The sequence below is a fragment of the Myxine glutinosa genome, chromosome 13 (assembly GCF_964187855.1).
Source record: "Myxine glutinosa chromosome 13, kmMyxGlut1.1, whole genome shotgun sequence".
Taxonomy (NCBI): domain Eukaryota; kingdom Metazoa; phylum Chordata; class Myxini; order Myxiniformes; family Myxinidae; genus Myxine; species Myxine glutinosa.
In genome coordinates, this window is record NC_136273.1 from 71,376,246 (window position 1) to 71,400,031 (window position 23,786).

The 23,786-nt window shown below is 50.0% G+C and overlaps 1 protein-coding gene across 1 annotated transcript in view; it reads left to right on the forward strand.

Moving 5' to 3' along the window:
• The first annotated feature begins 2,896 nt into the window (after positions 1–2,896).
• Positions 2,897–23,786, forward strand: part of LOC144888584 (guanylate-binding protein 2-like) — a 48,342-nt gene continuing 27,452 nt past the window's right edge. The window contains exons 1-5 of the mRNA XM_078767022.1: positions 2,897–3,155; positions 16,688–16,815; positions 18,969–19,078; positions 20,150–20,405; positions 21,928–22,105. Coding sequence (XP_078623148.1) covers positions 2,981–3,155; positions 16,688–16,815; positions 18,969–19,078; positions 20,150–20,405; positions 21,928–22,105 — 847 coding nt within the window. The 5' untranslated portion in view covers positions 2,897–2,980. The remainder of the gene's footprint in view (positions 3,156–16,687; positions 16,816–18,968; positions 19,079–20,149; positions 20,406–21,927; positions 22,106–23,786) is intronic.

Sequence of the window (23,786 nt, forward strand, 5' to 3'; positions counted from 1 at the left end):
TCGGTGTGCTGCTTTGCTCCGTCTGGGGATGCCGCTCGGCTGGAGCTCGCCGTCAAACCCGCCCGACCTACTTGATGACGTCATCGACTGTATCACGCGTACGCTTTACAGCATCTTAGACGCGTTCGCTTCGCGGCGTCATTTGCGTAATGGCGTGCTTCCCGCGGTCTCATCGGGGATTCGTTACCTTTCTATGTACTAATTGTCCTTTACGTCACGACGTGTACAACGTACCGCGGCGCTCCCTCAGGGTCACCGCGGTGGGAGTACACGGTGACCTCGTGACATTGAGCGTCGCGCCCGACTCCCTCGTCGCCTGCGCATGTAACGAGGACACCGTACTGCGTGCTCGTCCTTGACTCTGGGCTCGTTGTTATCGGACAGAGCTCTTGCCTCGTAGTTCGAGACTGCGAGACGCCTCGTCTGATTCCGTTCCCCTATGCCCCAGTCTGACTGTGACTCAGCCTGACCCAGACTGTGAAGGTCGTCTGTCTTCGGTATGCAGCGCACTGCAGCCACCTCTTTAACAGATGTTTTGTCTACCTCGTTATTCTTGCGGTTTGTGGATAGTATGTCCTAGGGATATGACCATGTTGCTAATCTGCCGCGCTCCCGTGAGGTCGCGCTGGTCTCACTGGGTACACCGTGACCCATGGCCCCTGCGACCTTTTGTTTTCTCGACATGGCCCATCCCTGTGATCGGGCCACCTCGACTCTTGTGGGGACCCGGGAGGTTCTTGTTGCTCGCCCGGGTGGCGACTCCCTCCTCGCCCCTTGTGGGTTAGTTATGCGATGCGCCAATTGATTAGACAATATTTTGTGATAATCTTTATTGATTTTAAATATACAATTAATCAATCAAGTAGAGTACACCTCTCCCTCCCAATGCAGCCTCAATGAGCTGCACTGCGGTATTGCGTCCGTGGATGGACGATCCAACCGCGGTCCGGCTGGATCCGTGCCATGCCACGTTGGCGTTACCTGGATGGATCGGTCGGACATCCGGGATGGCCAATCCATCCGGGCCTTCTCTGTGCCATTGCGTCCGTGGATGGTCGATCCATCCGCGGTCCGGCTGGATCCGTGCCATGCAACGATGGCGTCAACTGGATGGATCGGTCGGACATCCGGGATGGCCAATCCATCCGGGCCTTCTCTGTGCCATTGCGTCCGTGGATGGTCGATCCATCCGCGGTCCGGCTGGATCCGTGCCATGCAACGATGGCGTCAACTGGATGGATCGGTCGGACATCCGGGATGGCCAATCCATCCGGGTCATCTGGCGTGACAATCATGGCAATCAATCATAACGATCCGGGACGACGCTGGGACAAACATGGTTTGTCCAGCCGGAACTCTCTCGGTCTGCCGATCTTCTCCGATCCGCGTGACAATCATGACAATCAATCATAACGATCCGGGACGACGCTGGGACAAACATGGTTTGTCCAGCCGGGACTCTCTCGGTCTGCCGATCTTCTCCGATCCTCCGCGCGCGGTGCAGATGGACAAGCTTGCCATAGGCATCCCGGCGGTCCTGCGCGCTTCGCTGGAGAGGCGCGTTTCGACCGTTTGTGCGCCGGTCGTCCAGGCAGCCTTCAGAGGCCGCTCGTGACTCGTGCGATCGCTGCCAACGGTAGATTCGCGTGCCACTACATGCGCTTGTACCGCGTATGTACCCTTGGGAGCCAGGGCGGGTACAGACCTACTGTAATGGTCTTCTTACTTACTGTTATGGTTTACTGAATTACACATCTGCCACACCGACATCTGCCTGTAATGCGTTGCTTTGCGTCGTATGGCCAGTCGCTCTTCGTCATGGCACACCTTATGTAATGAGTTGCGAATCTCAAAGGTACACCTTACCCATCTAGCTACTGAGCCGTTTCTCACTGTTCAACGAGGTACACTTATCTACTCAGACTACCCCACAGGAAGACTACTACTACCCACGGCTCAACGTCTTCTCCCTGGGATGACCACTGCATGCTCGGTCCGATATCTTCTTGACTGGGACTTCCTCCAGATGTAACACATCGCCATGTCATGTGACCAGATCCTCAGTTCTGATTGGTATACGTTTGAGGGGACATACATACATACATACATACAGATGGACCAGCACTGTTCTTGACGGCATTGCCCAATGGGCTACGCCATAAACATTAAAGTACCATACATAATAATAGTTTTCTATTCGATCGCAGAGGTAGATGTATACATACAATTCATCCATCATCTCTAATTATCATGAGGGCTATATCTATAGCTGGAGATTGATTGCTAACCGGGCTAACTGGCTGAAATGCAGTAACCCTGCCATCGGGATTGATGGCCCCTTGGACGTTCGACCGGCAGTGACATCTTTCCAATGTATTTCGTTCTTTGCATTCCTATGTATTCCTCTGTATGTGTCTGCTGTTCTTCACCGCCGAGTTTGGATCTAAGCGCGGGGAGAATGTAATGAAATCGTCATCCAAATTACGACACTGATGTTATTCGCCTCATGGCCGCTACGCGACCCTTTCTCGGTTCCTATATATATATCAGCGCGGACAGGCGATGTAGATCCGTCACCACGATGTAACCCTAGCGATGTACCTCTAGAGCTCTCTGGGCTTCCCTTAGAAAGGTAACGTGTCTGCAATATGTATCACAGCTTTTATATTCATACAGCCTGTCCGCACCTGTATTCACCTGTATATATAATTATTAATACCATGTTTATTGGTTTCTCTCTAGATGATGTTGAGAACGAATTACGATTAAACCTACTTTGGGTTGCTGTTGAATCTTGATTTTCACAACATGTATTATCTGCGGAATTCCCCTGGAATGTTTCGGTGAGTTACATACGTATTATGAAAGCAATGTTGGTTTCACTTCCTCTTCTCTATTTATAAAAACCCTTCCTGTTCCCGAGCTCTCATTCTCTCTCTCTCCCTCCTTACAATCAGTTGTTCTGCTCCTCTCTCTCGCCATGGACTCGCCACTCATGCTCATCTCATCTGATACAAATGGTAAATTCGTGCTGAATGAGGACACTGCGAAGATACTGCGCGGCATCACCAAGCCCGTGGTGGTTGTGGCGATCGTGGGCAGGTACCGCACTGGGAAGTCGTACCTCATGAACCTCCTTGCTGGACACAAGACAGGTTAGTAGGCATGATAATATGATATGGTCAGGTATATACAAGGAATCGTTGAGCACTAACTGATACTGGGCTCGCGTCAGACCTATGTACAGAAGATTCAATTCATTCAGAAAGAACCCGGGCAACGCCGGGTGCATTCAGCTAGTATATATATATATATATATACATATACTAGCTTGGTGAGGCGAGCGTAGCGAGCCTCACGAAGCGTCGTTACTCAGTAACGGGCTTATTTTAGCTGAGGCTAATGACTGTACCTGAGTTGCTGTGTTGTCATGATTTACACCAATCATAATACTAAAGCGCGGCGTTACGCGCGCTGCTTGTGAGCAAGGAGGAAGCGGACAAGCGGTAACTTATGAACATCTTTATTGTAGGAGCTCACTGTAACACTGTACCGCTCCGGGCTGGGCGCCCGGTGTATATCATGAGGCCACGCCTACCCCTCGGGCGTGGCCACCGCCCACTTGGTGCGCGGAATGATGTCACCACGCCAGTGGGCTTTTGTGTCCGCCACACGCGCCCCCCCAGAATTCCCGCGCACCTGGAGGGCCAGTTTGCGGGGCAGACGAATGACCCGGCCGAAGCGCCCCCTGGCGATCGGCGGCGTCCGGGGTGCAGGGATGCCAGGTGGGATGCCCCTGGCTGCCCCTGGGATGGGTGCAGGACCGGGGGGCGGCGTGGCGGCGGGGCTGGGCGGTGCCGGGGGTCCGCCCGCAGGAGGGCGGCCCCGACGTGGGGGTCGGGCCACTGGCGGTGGATGGTCCACATCGAGGTGGGCCGGCTTGAGGCGGTCTACCGAAACGCGGTCAGGAGTACCGCCGATGTCCAGGGTGAAGTGCTTCGCCCCGGTCTCCAGCACGCGGAAAGGCCCGTCGTACGGGGGCCGCAGTGGTGTCCGATGGGCATCGTGGCGGACGAAGACGTACTCCGCCGTGCGAAGCTCCAGGGCGACGTGCGTCGGTGGGTGCCCGTGGCATGCCGTTGGCACCGGGGCGAACCTCTGGGCGGTCTCTTGCAGAGCGGAGCGCTGCTGTGCCGCGGACCATGGTGCCGTGGAGTCGGGGAGGAACTCGCCCGGCACCCGCAGCGGTTGCCCGAAGACCAACTCCGCCGCGGATGCGCGCAGGTCCTCCTTGGGCGCCGTCCGGAGGCCGAGCAGGACCCAGGGGAGCCTGTCGACCCAGCCGCCGTCGCAGAGGGTGGCCCGGAGCGCGGCCTTCAATGAGCGGTGAAATCGCTCACACAGGCCGTTAGCCTGGGGGTGGTAGGCCGTGGTTCGGTGCAGCCGGACCCCGAGCCCCTGCGCAACCGCCCCCCAGAGCTCCGAGGTGAACTGGGGGCCGCGGTCGGATGAGATGTCTGAGGGGGCGCCGAACCGGGCGACCCAGGTGGCGATGAAAGCCTGCGCGACATCGGCCACCATTGTCGACGCCAAGGGCACGGCCTCCGGCCACTGGGTGGTGCGGTCCACCATGGTGAGGACGTAGGTGAAACCCCGCGAGGGGGGCAGAGGTCCCACCAGGTCCACGTGGACGTGGTCAAACCGGCGTTCCGGCACCGTGAACGGGGCCAACGGGGCCTGGGTGTGCCGGTGCACCTTGGCGCGCTGGCACGCGAGGCACGTCCTGGCCCAGCCGCGGACGGCCTTCCGGAGGCCATGCCAGACGAACTTGTCGGCGATCAGCCTTTGGGAGGCCCTCGCGCCCGGGTGGGACAGGCCGTGGATGGCGTCAAACACCTGGCGCTGCCAGCCCGCGGGCACGATGGGGCGAGGACGCCCGAGGGAGACGTTGCACAAGAGGGCCGCGTCCGCGCCGTCGAACGGCACCTCGGTGACGCGGAGGCCCGTGACGGCGGTCCGCAAGGCCTGGACGTCGGGGTCAGCGGCCTGGTCCGCTGCCATCCGGGCATAGTCGATGCCGAGGTGGACTGTGTGGGTGACGGCCCGGGAAAGGCAATCCGCCACCGGGTTGTCCTTCCCCGCGACGTGCTGGATGTCCGTCGTGTACTCGGACACGGCCGAGAGGTGACGCTGCTGCCGGGCCGACCACGGCTCGGTGACCTTGCCCATCGCGAAGATCAGCGGCTTGTGGTCGACGAAGGCAGTGAACGCACGGCCCTTGAGCAGATGGCGGAAGTGCCTGACCGCCAAGTGAAGTCCGAGCAACTCGCGGTCGAAGGTACTGTAACGGCGTTCGGGCGGGCGAAGCTGCCGGCTAAAGAACGCCAGCGGTTGCCAAGCTCCACGCATCCATTGCTCGTGCACCGCGCCCACCGCGTAGTCCGAGGCATCGGTGGTGAGGGCGATCGGTGCATCGGGCGCCGGGTGCGTGAGCATGGTGGCGTTATCCAAGGCGAGCTTCGCCCCCCCCGAACGCCGTGTCCATCTGCTCGGTCCAGGTAACATCGCCTTTGCCCGGCTTACCTCGGAGAGCTTCGTGCAGGGGGCGCAGGAGCTGGGCGATACGGGGCAGGAACCGATGGTAAAAGTTCACCATGCCCAGGAACTCCTGCAGCCCTCTGATCGTGCGGGGGCGTGGAAACCCCTTCACCGCCTCCACCTTGGCCGGCAGGGGGACGGCTCCGTGCCTGGTGACACGGTGCCCCAGAAAATCGATTGTGGCGGCGCCGAACCGGCACTTTGCGGGGTTCACAATCAGGCCATGCTGGCCCAGGCGTTCGAAGAGCGTGCGGAGGTGGCGTAGGTGCTCTTCGCGGGACGCGCTGGCGACGAGGATATCGTCCAGGTAGACGTAGACAAAATCCAAGTCGCGCAGGACGCTGTCCATCAGTCGCTGGAACGCCTGAGCCGCATTCTTCAGACCGAAGGGCATGCGCAGGAACTCAAAGAGTCCGAATGGCGTGATGACCGCCGTCTTCGGGACGTCCTCCGGCCTGACGGGGACCTGATGGTAGCCGCGTATGAGGTCCACCTTCGAGAAGAAGGACCTGCCCGCCAAACGGGCGGAAAAGTCCTGAATGTGGGGGACGGGGTAGCGGTCGGGAGTTGTGGCGTCATTGAGACGGCGATAGTCCCCGCACGGTCGCCATCCCCCGCCGGGCTTCGGCACGATGTGCAGCGGCGACGCCCAAACGCTCTCTGAGCGCCGAACGATGCCGAGTCGCTCCAGGGTAGCGAACCCCGCTTTTGCCACCGCCAGCTTCGTCGGCTCGAGGTGGCGTGCCCGGGCGTAGACCGGTGGCCCGACGGTGGGGATGTGATGGGCCACCCCGTGCTTGACGGCCCCCGCCGAGAAGGTGGGCCGCGTGAGGGCCGGGAAGCCGGCGAGGAGGCGGGTGAATGCGTCCGCTGCCGGAAGCGTACAGACCAACGTGGCCGGAACCGAACCGTTCGGCAAGCCGCTTGGCAAGCCACTCGTTGAGCTGGGCAATGCACAAGCGAGCGAGCTGAACGTTTCGGCCTGGACAAGACGTCTGCGCTTGACGTCGACCAGGAGCCCATTAGCGCACAGGACGTCCGCGCCAAGCAGTGCCATGGGCACGTCGGCGGTGACGAACGTCCATCGGAAAACCTGCCCTCCAAACCGCAGAGAGAGGCAGCGTTTTCCGTACGTACGGATGGGCGTCCCGTTCGCGGCAAGCAGCGCGGGGCCCCCACCCGCGGCGTGCTTGTCTGACGTGCCGGCGGGAATGACACTCACCTGCGCTCCTGTGTTGCACAGGTAACGGCGCCCGGAGAAGGTGTCCGTTATGAACAGCAGGCTGCTCGAACGGCCGGCGCTCATCGCCACTATTGAGCGCCGGCCCGGCGTTTCCCGACCTGTTGAAGGAGCATGGCGGATGACACTGCCGAGCTTCGTGGCCGAACTCGGTGTGGAACCAGCACCAGGTGGTGGAGCTGGAGGAGCGCGGCTGGCTCCGCCAGGCCGGTGGAGTTGGCGGGTTTCCCCGTGGTGGCGGTTTTCGCCGCGGCGGTGGGCGGGGCGTGGCGGCGTTCACGAGGTGCGTATACGCATGCTGCGTATGCTGTAGAAGCTGATGCTGTGGAACAGCAGCATGGGAGGCAACAGCAGGAGGGCCGGCAGCAGCATCAGCCTCGGGGGCCGTGACGGCCACGCCGACTCTCGCCCGCGTGTCCGAAGCGGCGAAGTACCTGTCCGCCTCGGCTGCCAATGCTCGGGGTTCCGTTAGCCCGGTCCCGGCCAACGCGAGGCGAACCTGCGCTGGAAGTTGGCGCCGGAAAAGCGCCCGGAATAGCGAACCGGGGGCTTCGTCGCCCAACAGTGACAGCATATAGTCCATTCGGACCGACGGGCACGTCTCACCGAGCTCGGGGAGATCCAGGAGGCGGTCGGCCCGTGCGTCGTCCGTGAGGCCGAACGTGGCTAGGAGTAGCCGCTTGAGTGCCTCGTACTTGTGGCCGTCCGGTGGGTGGCGAAGGACGGACACAACTCGAGCGGCCGTGCCGGGCCAGAGGGAGGCGACGACGTGGCAATAGCGCGTGTCATCGCCGGTGAGGCGCCGAAGCTGAAATTGGGCTTCGGCCTGGACGAACCAGACTTTGGCCTGAGCCTCCCAAAATTCTGGAAGTTTGACGAAGTCGGCCATGGCGATGGCGTCGCGTGTGGAAGGATTGCTCCGGCAGATCCAACGTCGAGGGTCACCAGTAAAGCGCGGCGTTACGCGCGCTGCTTGTGAGCAAGGAGGAAGCGGACAAGCGGTAACTTATGAACATCTTTATTGTAGGAGCTCACTGTAACACTGTACCGCTCCGGGCTGGGCGCCCGGTGTATATCATGAGGCCACGCCTACCCCTCGGGCGTGGCCACCGCCCACTTGGTGCGCGGAATGATGTCACCATGCCAGTGGGCTTTTGTGTCCGCCACAATACAAACAATTACTTTGCACAAATTTATTTGTTGTGTTTGTGATATTACATTTTTATAGGCAATTTAGGTTGAAGATTTAGGTTAAATGTTTTTTTTTCAAGAAAGAACCCCTCAGCACATACATGGGGGGAGGGGGGGGGAGGGAGGAGGTGCAGACTGGAAGTTTAGGACGATTACACCTCACCACCATGTAATTCAAAACACCTCACCACCACGTAATTCAAAACACCTCACCACCACGTAATTCAAAACACCTCACCACCACGTAATTCAAAACACCTCACCACCACGTAATTCAAAACACCTCACCACCACGTAATTCAAAACACCTCACCACCACGTAATTCAAAACACCTCACCACCAAGTAATTCAAAACACCTCACCACCAAGTAATTCAAAACACCTCACCACCAAGTAATTCAAAACACCTCACCACCAAGTAATTTAAAACACCTCACCACCAAGTAATTCAAAACACCTCACCACCACGTAATTGAAAACACCTCACCACCACGTAATTCAAAACACCTCACCACCAAGTAATTTAAAACACCTCACCATCACGTAATTCAAAACACCTCACCACCAAGTAATTCAAAACACCTCACCACCAAGTAATTCAAAACACCTCACCACCAAGTAATTCAAAACACCTCACCACCACGTAATTCAAAACACCTCACCACCAAGTAATTCAAAACACCTCACCACCACGTAATTCAAAACACCTCACCACCACGTAATTCAAAACACATCACCACCACGTAATTTAAAACACCTCACCACCACGTAATTCAAAACACCTCACCACCAAGTAATTTAAAACACCTCACCACCAAGTAATTTAAAACACCTCACCACCAAGTAATTCAAAACACCTCACCACCACGTAATTCAAAACACCTCACCACCAAGTAATTCAAAACACCTGACCACCAAGTAATTTAAAACACCTCACCACCAAGTAATTTAAAACACCTCACCACCAAGTAATTTAAAACACCTCACCAGCAAGTAATTTAAAACACCTCACCACCAAGTAATTTAAAACACCTCACCACCAAGTAATTTAAAACACCTCACCACCAAGTAATTTAAAACACCTCACCACCAAGTAATTTAAAACACCTCACCACCAAGTAATTTAAAACACCTCACCACCAAGTAATTTAAAACACCTCACCACCAAGTAATTCAAAACACCTCACCACCATGTGATTTTAAAACGCCTCACCACCACGTCATTTAAAAACACCTCACCACCACATAATTCAAAATACCTCACCACCACTTGATTCAAAACCACCACAACGTTATTAAAAACACTTCACAACCACGGAAACAAAAGTTTGAGAAAGTAGTTCAGTGACGAGACAAGACATGACAACACAACACAGGACAGGACAGACGCTGCACAGATATATATATGCACACACACACACATTATAACCCTAAATCAAAAACGATGTCAATAAATGTTTGATGAAATACAATACATTTCGGTATTTGTACCTGCACAAACCTGTTTCTGCTGGTCCGCCAGAATGCAGCACATCAAGTTTTTGCAGTTTCGCATCAACTCCACCATGTGAGGATATTTTCCCACATTTTTATGTGATTCTAGCCGAAAGCACCCGGCGTTGCCCGGGTTCTTTTTGAATGAATTTGCTACTATAATTCAGCTTTTCCTCGCGGCCGTAGAAGATTGGCTACTATAATTCACCTCGGTTTTTAATTGTGAAATGGGCCCGGCCCTACCGAGGTGGGCCTCGACCGGTCTCGCCACCGAGCCTAAAACCTTCCCGGGGCACGTCCCGACATTTTTTGCATTAGAGGTTTCCTCCTATCTTTCACCGTTCAGGAGATTAGCTTGCGCAGACAAACAAACAAACAAACAAACAAAAACTTTCTTTTATATATATATGGAAGATAAATGAACAGGGTTATAAATAATTAATTATATAGCCCAGACATAGCCAAGATATAGCCGACATAGCCCAGATAGTCCAGACATATTCCGGATAGCTCAGACATATCCCAGATAGCCCAAACAAAGCCCATATGGCCTAGCATTACCCTTATAGCCTCGAAATAGCCCAGATAACCCAGATAGCCCAGACATAGCTCAGATAGCCCAGACATAGCCCATCTAGCCCAGACATAACCCAGATAGCCCAAACATAGGCCATATGGCCTAGATATACCCCATATAGCCCAGACATAGCTCAGATAGCCCAGACATAGCTCAGATAGCCCAGACATAGCTCAGATAGCCCAGACATAGCCCATATAGCCCAGACATAGCCCATATAGCCCAGACATAACCCAGATAGCCCAAACGTAGCCCATATGGCCTAGATATACCCCATATAGCCCAAATAGCCCAGACATATCCCAGATAGCCCAGACATATCCCAGATAGCCCAAACATAGCCTCCATATAGCCCAGATAGCACAGACATAGCTCAGATAGCCCAGACATAGCCCATATAGCCCAGACATAACCCAGATAGCCCATATGGCCTAGATATAGCCCTTATAGCCTCGATATAGCCCAGATAGCCCAGACATATCCCAGATAGCCCAGACATATCCCAGATAGCCCAGACATATCCCAGATAGCCCAGACATATCCCAGATAGCCCAGACATATCCCAGATAGCCCAGACATATCCCAGATAGCCCAGACATATCCCAGATAGCCCAGACATATCCCAGATAGCCCAGACATATCCCAGATAGCCCAGACATATCCCAGATAGCCCAGACATATCCCAGATAGCCCAGACATATCCCAGATAGCCCAGACATATCCCAGATAGCCCAGACATATCCCAGATAGCCCAGACATATCCCAGATAGCCCAGACATATCCCAGATAGCCCAGACATATCCCAGATAGCAACAGGCATATCTCAGATAGCCCAGACATATCCCATATAGCCTCGATATAACCCAGATAGCCAGGACATTGCTCAGATAGCCCAGACATAGCCCATATAGCCCAGACATAACCCATATATCCCAGACATAACCCATAGAGCCCAGACATATCCCAGATAGCCCAAACCTAGCCCATATAGCCTAGATATAGCCTCAATATAGCCCAGATAACCCAGATATATCCCAGATATATCCCAGACATAACCCAGATATATCCCAGACATAACCCAGATATATCCCAGACATAACCCAGGTAGCCCAGACATAACCCAGATAGCCCAGACATAACCCAGATAGCCCAGACATAACCCAGATAGCCCAGACATAACCCAGATAGCCCAGACATAACCCAGATAGCCCAGACATAACCCAGATAGCCCAGACATAACCCAGATAGCCCAGACATAACCCAGATAGCCCAGACATAACCCAGATAGCCCAGACATAACCCAGATAGCCCAGACATAACCCAGATAGCCGAGGCATAACCCAGATAGACCAGGCATAGCCCATATAGCCCAGGCATAGCCCAGGCATAGCCCATATAGCCCAGGCATAGCCCAATATAGCCCAGACATAACCCAGGTAGCCCAGACATATCCCGGATAGCCCAGACATATCCCAGATAGCCCAGACACAACCCAGATAACCCAGACATAACCCAGGTAGCCCAGATAGCCCAGGCATAGCTATTTCAGATAACTATCTCAGATGCTATTGGATGCTATCTTAGATAGCTATCAAAGATGAGCTATCTCCGATAACCCAGCTAGCCCAGACATAGCCTAGATACAGCCAAGACATAGCTCAGACATAACCCAGATAGCTCAGATAGCCCAGATAACGCAGATAGCTCAAACATAGCCCAGATAACCCAAATAGCCGAGCACTGGTACGGTTCACCAGAGGAACTTGGTTCGATTCCTGGTCTGGGTGTGTACTTTTCCCACATATGTCAATTAAACATTTTAATTTATTTGAAACAATAAACAGTATGCTTAAATTATAATACTCTTTAAAACCTTCGTCTCCTGGAAAGCAAATCCAACGGAAGGAAATCTCATTTCCTTTCACAAAGCCCGAAACAAGTGTGTGTCCACCCTCAGGAGAGCCAGGAAACAATATCTCTCCGTTCTCAAGACCAAACTCTCTTATCTGTCTCCCTCTTCCAAATCCTGGTGGCGTCTGGTCAAATCTGTTTCTGGTGTTTGTTCCCCCCTCCATCCCCTCCCTCACCTCAAACGGCTACACGGCTGACTCCGCACGTGAAAAAGCTGAATGCCTCAACTCTGTGTTTGCCTCTAAATCTTGTGTCCCAAACCCATCCCTCTCTGTACCCACCGTACCCAGTCGTACCCAGATGCTCCTGGACTCTGTGTCCTTTCCTCCTGACAAGGTGGAAAAGTTTCTGTCAACCCTCGACTGATTCTGCAACTGGACCTGACGGCATCAGCCCACGGGTCCTAAAATCCTGTTCTTCCGCTCTTTCACTCCCTCTCTCTGTTCTCTTCACCCTATCTTTTGCTCAAGGTCATCTGCCATCTGCTTGGAAATCAGCCAACATCACCGCTTTGCACAAAAAATGTGCAAAAACAAATCCTAGCAACTACAGACCAATCAGCCTTCTCCCAATTTTCAGCAAAGTCATGGAATCCATCATTGCTTCGGAAATGCTTCTCCATCATTGCTTCTGGGCTGGTGCTCCTGCCTCACACCTTGCTCGGCTTCACGCTGTTGAGGCCAAAGCTTTCAGAATCATTGGAATCTTCTGCGATGTAGTCAACACTGAGGGCCTTTCACTCCCTCACCGCAGGCAGGTTGGTGGTCTTTCTGTCTTCTACCGACTCCTCGCCAGCCTTGCTCCCCCAGCTCTCTCTGTGCTCTGTCCCCCCAATATTCCTTCAGGTCGCACAAGATCTGCCTGCAACCCTCTTATGGTTAAACTGCCAAAGTCTAGGCTCTCTGCTCACCTTCACTCTTTCATTCCCCTTTTCTCCCGCCTCTGGAACAAACTCCCCCACTCCCTTCAATCCCACTCCTCCCTCCAGGTCTTTAAAACATCTGTTCACCACCATCTCTTATCTTCCCCCATCGAAAACCTTGATCTTTTCTACCCCCGGTAATTCACCCCAGAGTCCTTGCAGTGTTCATATGTTTTATTCCTCTCCCACCTCCCCCCAAGTCCTCCCGATGTCCCTGCTCTCAAATGTTGTGTTTGTGTCCTTCCCCCTCTTCCCCCTCTCTTTTGTGTCCTTCCCCCTCTCTCCCCATCTTGTCCGCCGCTCCCCTTGTTTTTTGTGTTTTGTGTGTCGGTTTGTCTTTTTGTGTGATTAATGTTAGCTCTTTCACGAGCCTCGATCTTGTATACAAAAAATAAAAAATAAAAAAATAAAAAAATGAAATCTTTCTTCTTCTCCAATGGCCTGATCTCTGATCATCAATTTGGTTTCAGACCTGGTCACTCTACTCTGCACATGCTGCTTCTGCTTTCTCAACAATGGATGGAGGTCCTCAATGCCAAACAGGAAATTAGAGCTGTCTCCCTTGACATATCACGTGCCTTCGATACGGTCTGGCACCCCGCTCTGCTCACCAAACTCTCCTCCTTTGGGATCCATGGAAATCTCCACGCATGGCTGGCGGACTTCCTCTCTAGTCGTAGTCAACGTGTGGCCCTGAATGGATTTCTCTCATCTCCTCTTCCTGTTCAGGCTGGAGTTCCCCAAGGCAGTGTTCTGGGCCCTATGCTTTTTCTGGTCTTCATCAATGATCTCTCTGACTATCTTGAAAATCCTCTATCTCTTTGCTGATGACTCTACTCTCTGTCGCTCCATTCCTCATCCCTCAGATCGGCAGTCTGCAGCCTCCTCACTCTCTGCAGACCTGGACAAAATCACAGACTGGGCAAACAAGTGGAACATGTCTTTCAATCATGACAAATCTCACACTCTTACGATGTCTCTCCGAAAAGACCTACTGGACAACCCTCCCATCCACTTTCTGAATAATCCTCTCCAAGAAGTTCTGTCACTCAAGCTTTTGGGTCTCACTATCTGCCATGATCTTTCCTGGGAAAACCACATTTCAAATCTGGCCTCCAAAGCCAGTCGCCGACTGGGCATCCTCCGTCGTGCGAAGTCCTTCCTTGGCACACCTGAGCTCCTCACCACATACAAGGCTTTCATCCGCAGCTCAATGGAATACTGCTCTCCCCTCTGGGCTGGTGCTCCTTCCTCACACCTAGCTCGTCTTCACGCTGTTGAAACCATAGCGTTCAGAATCATTGGAATCTCCCGTGACGAAACTAACTCTAAGGGCCTTTCACTCACTCACCGCAGGCAGGTTGGTGGTCTTTCCGTCTTCTACCGACTCCTCTCCGGCCTTGCCCCCCCCCCCCCCAGCTCTCTCTGGGCTCCGTCCCCCAAATATTCCTACAGGTCGCATAAGATCTGCCTGCAACCCTCTTATGGTTAAACTGCTAAAATCAAGACTCTCTGCTCACTTCACTCCTTCATTCCTCTTTTCTCCTGCCTCTGGAACAAACTCCATCACTCTCTTCAATCCCACTCCTCCCTCCAGGTCTTTAAAACAGCTGTTCACCACCATCTCTTATCTTCCCCCATCCAAAACTTTGATCTTTTCTACCCCCGCTAATTTCACCCCAAATCCACTTTTTTGAAATACCAACTTCTGTCCTGGAAGTCCTTGGTGTCCTTGTGTTTTATACTTCTCCCACCCCCACCCCCTTCCGACGCCTCCTCCCCCCAAGCCCTCTCCCTCCCACACATCTCCCGATGTCCCTGCTCTCAAATGTTGTGTTTGTGTGCTTCCCCTTCTCTCCCCATCTTGTCTACCGCTCCCTCCTTTTATATATTTTGTTTTTCTGTTTGATTTGTTTGTGAAATAAATGTTAGCTCTTTCACGAGCCTCGATTCTGTATACAAAAAAAACGAAAGAAGAAGAAGAAAAAAACCAGGTTGTAGAAATGGGATGTGTCTTCTGCTAACAACCTTTAAGTGAATGCTTCTCATCAAAGACAATTCATGAAGCATGAAAACAAGTCGATGTGGTGCTTGACAAGCCCAATGGCCTCCCTAACTGGGTCCATATGGTAAACAAGTGTGAAATTGGTACTCGGTGCCTATTTTGACCCGTTGACCCCAACAGCCATTTATTTACTATTTAGTAGGTATGCAAACACAGTGTAAAGCGTGATTCCTTCCACACACTTCATGTCGTATTTGTACTGCTCCGAACTCATTAATCAATGCCGTTCCTTTCCTCCACCTTATGTAAAGATGTAAAGGTAAATAAATGATGGCCCCTGATAGGTTGGTTATATTGTTTGTGTATAGCACGTGGCTGTGGGTTTTATCATTCCTGAGCGTGGCTGTCACTGATCCAGCCCCTCCTGTAAGATAGGCCAGAAATTTGCAGTTTGTTCCTGGTGCTGGTGACGTGGTGACATGGTAACTCGCTCAATTTGTCGAAAGCCACCTTGAGATCTGGCAGATACATTTTTGTCCCCCGTCGCACCGCGGAGCGAAAGGGGGACTATGGTTTTCCCCTCCGTCCGTGCGTGTGAACGTGCGTGCGTCCGTGCGTGCGTAAGCGAAGGACCGAATTCTAATTTGGTGTGTGGGTGCAACCCACGTCAAAATCCAAGATGACCGCCGCCATGTATGTCTGACGCCATGTATGTCTGAACCTTGTGAGCGGAATATCTTGAAAAATAAGCAAAGTACCAACTTCTAATCTGGCGTGTGTGTGTATCTACACATAAGGAAGAACGCTATTGAAAATTGGGTCGCCACGTCAAAATCCAAGATGGCCGCCACCATATATATATATATGTCTGAACCTTGTGAGCGGAATATCTTGAAAAATAAGCAAAGTACCAACTTCTAATCTGGCGTGTGTGTGTATCTACGCATAAGGAAGAACCCTATTGAAAACTGGGTCGCCACGTCAAAATCCAAGATGGCCGCCGCCATGTATGTCTGAACATTGTGAGCGGAATATCTTGAAAAATAAGCGAAGTACAAACTTCTAATCTGGTGGTGTGGGTGTATCTAGGCATAAGGAAGAACGCTATTGAAAATTGGGTCGCAACGTCAAAATCCAAGATGGCCGCCTTGCTTCTTCCACTTTGTCAACTCGCATCACTTCAACGACGGGGGACCTAGGCGTAACGCTTGTCCAGGTGAAAGTCCATCTGTTGCACTGCACACACAATGATGCCTCACCCTGCATGTGAAACACCAGGGTGAAAGTTTATAGTTGGGTCGGAATTTGAACGAAGGTTCGACACCTCAACTCAAAGGTGAGTGTGCTATGTCTAATCTAATGTGCCAGCAGGAATGTGGATCAAAAACCTGATAACATAATAAATTATTAGGGCTTTGTAGATTTCCATTTGTTGCTGAACAATGATTTATTCTCATGTTCGGGGAAAACGTTAACAGCAACAACAACAACAACAACAACAGCAACAATGGTGTGTTTTTCCTACATAGCTATATCAGAAAGCTACATACAATTTGTTTGAATAATTATTTTACAATATAAAGGTTGTGGAAATGTTTCACAAAACATGACTGACTTTGTGTACCTTGCACTTTTCCTGACACCTTCTCACCCCATTTTGTGAGGTCCACCTGCACATTTTTGTCCAACTGTTCCCTCCACCACCTCACTTAACCTCACAATTGTCCTCATGTGCACCTTTTTGTCAGGTTTTGCTTTGGGACACACGGTGCAGTCTTATACAAAGGGAATCTGGGCCTGGGCCTTACCACACCCCTCTGATCAACACAAGTACCTTCTGCTGCTGGACACAGAAGGACTCGGAGATGTTGAGAAGGTTCTTATATTTTATTTATATTTGATTACTCTGAAAAAGTGAATTATAGCAAAATCTTCTGTTACCAAATCCGGTTTTACCTGTACTCAAACACTTTGTTTGTAATTAAACGTTGAGGGGAAAAGACATCAGAGACGTTCGGATTCCGAGTCCAGTCTTTGTTAAACCGCAACGGTAAAACCTCTCAAAACCCCTGCCGGGAAGCCCCGTGCTGGGAAATCCCCTGATAAACCAAAGCTAAAGCGTATTGACATATTATGAAGCTAAAGGCAAAATGATGCCGCTGCACTACTGCCCCTCCTCGTGCGTTATTCGAATGGAATGTACAAACAAAATACAATATGGTGTCAAAGAGATCTAGACTGTCCATGGAGAAATGAGTCACAGCAAAGAGAAATGATCAACAAGCAAAATGTACTCTTATACATATCGTGCTGGGAAGTGCGCATGAAGGCCAGAGCGAGTCGTATATGATGGCAAGGATACCATTGTAGTAGGTGTCGACCCGCTGGTCATTGGGAACGTCAGCTCTGGTGCAGCATCAAGGAAAGCTAGCTTCAAGCGATCTATGAAGACTGTCTCATGACCACCGTTAATATTGAGCATGAAGGTCTTATTGGAGTGTTGTAGAACGTTGTAATGTCCGCATAGGTTTGCCGCAAGGGTTCCGGACAACGTCACGTCCTACGAACATGTGGGTGCACGTGGAGCGTTCCTGGAGAATAAAAACTGGGCATGACAAATGCATACGTGACGGTGTCGCCCTGCATGTCCGAATGAAGTCGGCTGGCAAAGTTCGGGGCATCTGACAAGATCTCATCGGGCGTTGAGAAGAATTGCTTTGGGAGACAAAGTGGAGCACTGTAGACTAGCTCTGCAGTGGAGCATCCCAGGTTATCTTTTAGAGCAGCTCGCATACCCAAGCAAGACCATTGGTACGACATCCCTCCAGTGTGTGGAGTTGTCATGCCAACAAGCTCTGTGTTAGCTGCAAGTGTCATGCGGACGTGGGGTAGCAAGAACGTCTCACGAAGGAGTGACCATTTACTCACGAAATAAATGCTCGATTGTAAGCAGTTGTTGAAAGTGGTGGTGCTCAGAGGAAGTTTTTTTTTTTTTGTATACAAGATGGAGGCTCATGAAAGAGCTAACATTAATCACACAAAAAGTCAAACAGACACGCAAAACACAAAATAAGGGGAGTGGTAGACAAGATGGAGAGAGAGGGGGGAAGGACACAAACACAACATTTGAGAGCAAGGACATCGAGAGAACTGTGGGAGGGAGAGGGCTTGAGGGGGAGGTGGGAGAGGTATAAAACATATGGATACTGCAAGGACTTCCAGGAAAGAAGTTGGAATTTCAAAAAAAGTGTATCTGGGGTGAAAATTAGCGGGGGTAGAAAAGATCAAGGTTTTGGATGGGGGAAGATAAGAAATGGTGGTGAACAGCTGTTTTAAAGACCTGGAGGGAGGAATGGGATTGAAAGGAGTGGTGGAGTTTGTTCCAGAGGCGGGAGAAAAGGGGAATGAAAGAGTGAAGGTGAAGGTGAGTTGAATGCTTTATGGGCGTGGTCTTCAAAGTCATGTATGGGGGTTCGTTGGAGGTTGTAAAAAAAAAAAATCTCATCTCCATCGTATACTCTGGTCACAAGGAGCCACAATGTATTTGAACCACGACAACTCAGTAGTGATGTTTTGTGTGTCAAATTCGGCTTCAACTTACATGAACCACAGCCGACTGTCTTACATCATTACGACTGAATGGCGGCAGCTTTACCAAAACCGCCTCTGCCACCGATGAAGCTGGTTGAGCGTCCGGGACGGGCACAACTGGCTATTTTCGTTCCCGGCCACTGGTTGAGCGCTTGCAACTCCTTGTCCATCCATTTGGATCACCTTGGGGTCACCAATTTCAGGTGGGAGAAAAAACATCCGAGATGTTTGGATTCCAAGTCCAGTCTTTGTTAAACTGCAATGGTAAAATCTCTCAACATCCCCCATACCAGAAAAGCCTCCAAAAGCCAAAGCCAAAGCATATTTACATATTACAAAACTAAAGGCAAAATTATGCTGCTACAAGATACATTTATTTACCTTCTTGTAAATATTTGGTTTCACTCTTACCTCCTCCCCCCTCTGTGTCGATGACAGGGAAGCTCCACGAACGACATGTCTCTCTTCGTCATGGCCTTACTGCTAAGCTCACAACTGGTCTTCAACACCACAAGTGTCCTAAGCAAAGATGGCTTGGACCAATTACAGTATCCTCTTATAGTATAAGCCCAGGCTTGCACATAAAGTAGATTGAATGAAAGAATAACAAGTTATAACACAACAATATGTCATCCAAAGGGGTTTGGGACTTAAACCTGGGCCTTGCAATGAATGGGTAAGTGCTCAAGTCACAAGACAGTCCTGGCCCAGTGATTCCCGAAATAATGTACTCTGATATTAGTCAACTAAGACCATTTGTTTTCTGACTATCCTCTGATGATTCAGCAAAGGAAAACTATGACCGGGTTCACCTGGCATGCCACCTGTTATTCTCGATGATGCAATTCATTGTCTTGTTGCTTGAAATTGGTTGAATGGAAGTGAATAAATAAATAATGCAGTAAAAAGAAAGCAGATATCTCTCGAAGGAATGAGCAGCAACTTTCCTCACAACAGGGTAGGAAGTTTTGTGTCAGAATCGATCGGATACTTCTCTTCAGGTAGATCCACTCTTACCACTGCAATATAACTGCAATTCGTTACAGGTATGAAAAAGGTAATACAAGAATCTGGTCTATTTGTCGTGTCGCAAAACTAATGGTATTCAATAATATCTTTCCAAAGTCTTCACATTTTCAACAACCACCCTCCATACTTCCAGGAAACCTGTTCCTTTAAAATCCCAAAGAATAATGTCATCTCGAGATGGGATCTATTTCACACCTTGGTCAAAGGTCATTGTCCGGGTCCTGGAGCAGTTTTCTGTCTTTTCCAAGTCATATGAAGAGGATGCATCTACAGTCTCGTTATTGTGAAAAACTGTTCACCATGAAGTATTTCATCAGAAACAAAAGATGTGTTCAAGGAATGTATAGTATAATCAAAAATATTGATAAGAATAATTTTGTGATCTGCCGTTCAGAATTGATTATCATACCTGTGCAATTCCATGTGAATGTTTTGTGTTATCGTCATGTGGGAACCTGGGATCTCATTTTAATATTCAGATGTAATTTCATTTTCGTTTTGGAAAACGTTTTCGTTTAGTTACGTTTAGTTTTAGTTACACGCATGCACACCATATTGAACTTGTATTTCCTTTAAAAAAATTATTCCAGGCTTGTTATAAACTTGGCCGATCACATGAAGACCAAGACGACACAGAGTGATGATGAGAGAGGTTCTGATTTTGATGAGTATTTGCCGGGCCTCGTGGTGTGTATTCGTGATTTCACTTTGCAGCTGGAAATAAATGGCAAACCCTGCACTGCTGATGGATACCTGAATCACTGCCTGTGCCTACGCAAGAAGGGGAACACACGAGAGTGTCGCTCTTTCAATGAGCAGCGAGAACTGCTTGAGCAATACTTTCCGGTAATGGTAGAGAGAGGAAAGAGAAAGACAGCTGTTTAATTTTGTTTTATACTCAATGTGTGTGTGTGTGTGTGTGTGTGTGTGTGTGTGTGTGTGTGTGTGTGTGTGTGTGTGTGTGTGTGTGTGTGTGTGTGTGTGTGTGTGTGTGTGTGCTTATGTTTGAATCCTCACAAATGTGGGTAGTTAGGTTGATGCAGGGGATTCTTGACATTTTGATCCCATGGATTTTGATCTTCCTAACTTTGTATTGAAGCCACACATACATGACAGCTTCCTTGTTAGCGTTGCTGCAGGGAATCAAAAAGTTTTGTTTTCATCTTGATGTCTGGGCATATCAGTCCTGTGATCTCCATTACTTGTGAAGTTGATAAATTCAGAAACAATACGTGACTTTCGGAATGATATAATCCGCCCCAGATTGCTCGGCGTGCAAGCGCAGATACCGCTGGTAAGGAAGTCAATCGGGAAGGCACACTTTTAAAGAAGCTGAAAATACTTGTAAATGTACCTGTGAGAAAGAGGTGTGCCTCTGCACAACAAAACAATTGGAGAACTTTCTGATCAACCCGTCCAAAAAGTTTATATCTGACGGGCCGTGCTGCAAAAACTCCCGACAATGTGGGCCCGTGTAAGGCCGAAGGTTCAATGACGGGCATTCTTCCCTAACCATCGTGATTCTTAATATCGAGGGTATGATTTTATCTGGGGCAATGCACATCATAAGTTTAAAATGATGATATTTACTATTAATTGTGTTTATGAGGAGGGGTGGGGATGGAGTGGGAGTTGTGTGGGCTGTGAGTGTTGTAATAAATAAATATTTATTTTGGTTCCAAGGCCACAAGAGCAATTATACTAGATTTTTGCATCTATTGGTGAAAGTAAAAGCATCAATCTGTGTGTATGTGTTATATCCACTGCCGCCGCCCGCTTGTATTAACAGGAAATGATAGGAACCCGTATTATCCATTGATACTTCTCATATATCCTCTATTCTCATGAGTCCGATTTGCATTCATGAACAGAACAATTATGGTTTAACCATTTTGAAATTGCCACTCTTTTGTCAAAATGCTGCGAATTATGTTCAAAGGAAGATTTTAATTTGATTTTGTGCTAGTAATGTGAGGTTGAAATTGCCCAGCAAGCCAAAACAATTCAGTGTAAACACACACAAAGCGCCTGCGGAAAGGACCTAATTTTTATGGCCGGATGCCCTTCCTGACGCCAACCCTCTTCGTCGCCTCTTACGACACGCAGGGATACGGTGTACCTATTCTAAACCAGGGTACACACCGGGACCGGGAAAAGTTATGTGCTAGTAATGTGAGGTTGAAATTGCCCAGCAAGCCAAAACAATTCAGTGTAAACACACACAAAGCGCCTGCGGAAAGGACCTAATTTACTATTGATACGTCATTTCGAAAGTCCCGTATTGATAAGTACAATTCCTTAGAATCTCGTTTTCCTTTCATTGTTCAAATGTTAATCGCATCTTTGATTTTTGTTTTTCTGGTTGCAGAACAGAAGATGCCTCGCATTCCCCCCTCCAGCATCTCCAGAAGACATGCAGCATTTGGAGAACATTTCTGAGGACCAAATAAACCAGCGGTTTCTAAAAACAGCGGATGATTTTAAGAAGTTTGTTCTGTTGAAGACGCCAGTCAAAAATATTCAGGGAACGGTGATGAACGGGAAACGTAAGCCTGATATCTTCATTCAGCATGCTATCATTTTCTTTATTTTAGAAACTGAATGACATAAAAGTCATTTTGGAAGGTCAAAAAATATTCTCGGGCTTAAAAGTAGCAATATATTTTTTTACCATGATGGCAATGTTTTATTTTTTTCCTTTTGTGAAGGCAACTATTGCATTTATTTAAGTTACCGAAGGAGGAGGTCATTAGGCCAACCAAGATGCTCGGGAAGCAGAGAGATTGGGCGGGACGGGACGCTGGGGAAACAGAGAGGGGTGGGACGGGACGCTGGGGAAACAGAGAGGGGCGGGACGGGACGCTGGGAAACAGAGAGGGGGGGCGGGATGGGACGCTGGGAAAAACAAAGGGGGGCGGTTCGGGACCCTGGAGAAGTGGAGAAGGGGCGGGGCATGATGGAAGCAAAGCGGGGGAGGGAGATGTGGTGAATGCACATGGAAAGATGGAATTTGGAGACGCTGAGCAGGGGTGGGTATGGGAGAGCTTGGAGGCAGTGCAGGTGAACCCAGGTGTGAAAGGGACGTGGGAGAGGCTACTGCAGTGAGTGAGTTTGTGAATGTTGTCTCAAGTACATTACAAAAAAGGGTTGGATTTAAGGGTTCTAAGGGCAGAGAGACACACAATCATCAGAATTGTGGTGGATTTTACGAGTGATCCAGGAATGGAGCAAAGAGGAGGGAAAGAATGGGAACTAGAAAGGAAGAAAGGTGTATGGAAGGAGATTGAACAACGACCCTATATGGTTCTTTGTCCATGCTCTGCAAGTTTTAAATGCTGGAATTTAAAGGATGCAACATATCAAGCAAGGAAGCAACACGTGCCATTAAAAAAGAGGCTTGGCCAGTGATCAAATCACCAATCTCTCAGACTTGGAGTGGACGCTCTATCCATTGCACCAGCTGGTTAAAATGGTACGTGTCCCTCTATCGAGTCTGGGTAAAATGGAATTGTCCCTCTATAGAGTCTGGGTAAAATGGTACGTGTCCCTCTATCGAGTCTTGTTAAAATGATACGTGTCCCTCTATTGAGTCTTGTTGAAATGGTACGTGTTCCTCTATTGAGTATTGTTAAAATGCTACGTGTCCCTCTATTGAGTCTTGTTAAAATGGTACGTGTCCCTCTATCGAGGCTTGTTAAAATGGTACGCGTCCCTCTATTGAGCCTTGTTAAAATGCTACGTGTCCCTCTGTCGAGTCTTGTTAAAATGGTACGTGTCCCTCTAATGAGTCTGGGTAAAATGGTACGTGTCCCTCTATCGAGTCTGGGTAAAACGGTACGTGTCCCTCTATCGAGTCTGGGTAAAACGGTACGTGTCCCTCTATCGAGTCTGGGTAAAGTGGTACGTGTCCCTCTATCGAGTCTGGGTAAAATGGTACGTGTCCCTCTATCAAGTCTGGGTAAAACGGTAAGTGTCCCTCTATCGAGTATGGGTAAAATGATACGTGTCCCTCTATCGAGTCTGGGTAAAATGATACGTGTCCCTCTATCGAGTCTGGGTAAAATGATACGTGTCCCTCTATCGAGTCTGGGTAAAATGATATGTGTCCCTCTATCGAGTCTGGTTAAAATGGTATGTGTCCCTCTATCGAGTCTGGGTAAAGTGATACATGTCCCTCTATCGAGTCTGGGTAAAATGGTATGAGTCCCTCTATCGAGTCTGGGCAAA